Source organism: Vigna radiata, unplaced genomic scaffold, assembly GCF_000741045.1.
Source record: "Vigna radiata var. radiata cultivar VC1973A unplaced genomic scaffold, Vradiata_ver6 scaffold_134, whole genome shotgun sequence".
In the NCBI taxonomy this organism is placed as follows: domain Eukaryota; kingdom Viridiplantae; phylum Streptophyta; class Magnoliopsida; order Fabales; family Fabaceae; genus Vigna; species Vigna radiata.
Genome location: NW_014543261.1, coordinates 89,115 through 91,569, shown reverse-complemented (window position 1 = coordinate 91,569; position 2,455 = coordinate 89,115). Strand labels below are relative to the sequence as shown.

General features: G+C 29.8%; 1 protein-coding gene across 1 annotated transcript in view; it reads right to left on the bottom strand.

The window, feature by feature from the left end:
• Window positions 1–2,107: 2,107 nt before the first annotated feature.
• LOC106753568 (alkane hydroxylase MAH1-like) overlaps window positions 2,108–2,455 on the bottom strand; it is a 14,898-nt gene continuing 14,550 nt past the window's right edge. The window contains exon 2 of the mRNA XM_014635391.2: window positions 2,108–2,389. Within this exon, the coding sequence (XP_014490877.2) occupies window positions 2,146–2,389 (244 nt within the window). The 3' untranslated portion in view covers window positions 2,108–2,145. The remainder of the gene's footprint in view (window positions 2,390–2,455) is intronic.

Genomic DNA, 2,455 nt, shown 5'->3' with positions numbered 1-2,455 from the left:
TCCCTGATACTAAGAATTCCAAGCTTTTTTTAGTCACTTTTTATTGGAGGAACAACACCACAAGTAAGTGGTTTTTGTTTTGTTTATATTATTTATTGATATTTTATGCTTCAGTTATTGTAAAATCGACACCTAATAGTGATTTTTATGTTTCGATTCATAATCGAAGGTAAAAAAACAATCATTTTTTGTCTCGTTTGGATTGGATATGTTTTGATTATTGAACCTATCCAAAAATAACCTGCCCTAAAATCTTTTCATGGGAATATATATTTACTTATTTTGGATTTTAATGTTTAAAATAACATTTTAGAGTTTTATTTGTTTTCTTTATTTAGTGAACAATTTGTTATGGCCCTTTTAATATCTTGGTTATAAAAAATATTGTATAAGTTTTATCTCTATAATATATAAATTTTATTTATAAAAAAATGACGTATGTATTCAAAGAAAGAGTTATGTAGAGTACGTAACTGGAAATATGTTAGCTTGGAAATGCAAAATGTTTTGTAAGTTACATTTTACCAATCCACTGAGAAAATCATAGTAGTGACATTCAAAGTTCAAGGAAACATACATAAAATCAATCTATAAGTACATCATTGTTCATCCGAAACAAGATATTGATAAACATTTGAAAGAAAGAAAAAAAAGTTATAAATTAATGAAATGTAATATAAAAAGAAAAGAAAGATAAAAGAAAAAAATAAATAAGTATTTAATATGTGTATATAAAATAAAAGTGAATTTACATACTTCTAGGAATTCAACGCTTATAATAATTGAACTGGAGAAATGCTTCTTATTTAACTTGCGTTGTCCTCTCAAAAACTTATGTGACTCATGATCACTATTTATGATAAACTATTTGGAGCCTAGGTACTCCTATGAAGTTTGTAGGACCTCACAAGGAGATCATAGGTGGATCATTTTAGAGTGGTACCATGGAAAACAATACGGGTTAGATAAAAAAAGGATGGTCCTGTTTTGAAAGTAGTTTAATACCTTTCAATCGTACCTAAAGTTAAGTGTTTGTTTGCGAATCCAAAAGATTCTAAAAACCATAGATGACATGCAAATGAGAGAAGATGTGACAGTTATTTTCAATTTAGTCATTTGCAGCTACTTGTAGTTCCTTGAAAGACAACATTGTTGTGTGGTTTTGTTCTTTCGAAAAGTTTTCTCCTAACCATCTCAAACAAATAATAAATTATTAAGAACTTCAAAGTTATGAACTTTACTTCTTATATAAGTATATCCTAAAACATTCCATTTTTCATAATTTAGACATAGTACGTTGTTAGGGTGTCAAGATCAAAGACAGTTTAAATATCATTTTTCCTTCTATCCTCTGAAAAGTTTTTTAAGGATAAAGTCATGACAAAGCTCTAATTTCCAAAGCAAATAATATCTTAGGAATGTGATAATTGACGCTAGTAATGTTATCCTTAGGATCGAAATCGTGGGATGGAACAGTATTCTGTGAAGAAACTTAGTTAAGTAAAGTAAGAAAGCACTATAGTGTCCATAAGGAGAAAGTGGTTGGAGAGAGAGAAACAAAACCCTTATCAGCTGACATAACCGTTATTCTGGAAGCTTACGCGAAGATGTAACATGAATTTGCTGAATTTAAGAAAGGTATTAAAAAGAAGAACGACAAACCCTTTGAAAATTCAAAGTTAGATATATTTATATAACTATTTAAAGTCTTTATCTAATACTTCCTTGACTTTGTAAAAGGAGGAGTACTAATATAAAGCTAGAATGTTTTCATGTAAGAAAATTGTTGGTAAATTAAAACTGTCCAATATAATATTTTCCAGCACTTGTTTTGTTCATATATGGGATATAAGATACCCGAAACATCTCGTATAAATAAACACTATTTCTAATAAAAGAAACATTATTTAAAACTTTTTGGGAAAATTCAAGGAAACATTATCAGCTACAAAAGAGGACCAGATTTCATTAATAATAACTGAACTGTGTAAGAGAATAAAGTCACTGGCAGATTTTTCCTTTTATTAATATACCACTACATTATTTAACCATCACAAGCAAAGGAGAAACTCAAACATAGATCATAACCTTTTAGAGACGTAAAATATAAATATCATCTGCCATCTGTAATTGAAATGCTTTCTATCAAGTGCATCTCTTAGTAACCTTAACCTTCAAGCCTTGTTCAATGGTAAGCACCATAGAGAATCTTGGTGTTATAGGATGACCATCAACCACCTTCATCTGAAACCTCCACAGTATAGCAACTGCAACCATCTTCATTTCAGTGAAAGTAATGTCTTTACCCAAACAACTTCTAGGGCCTGCATTGAAAGCTATGAACTTGTGAGATGGAATTGGTATAATCTCTCCACTCTCTGAAATCCATCTCTCAGGCTTAAACTCCATGCAATCATGTCCCCATATTTGTTCCATTCTTCCCATTGCATACAAA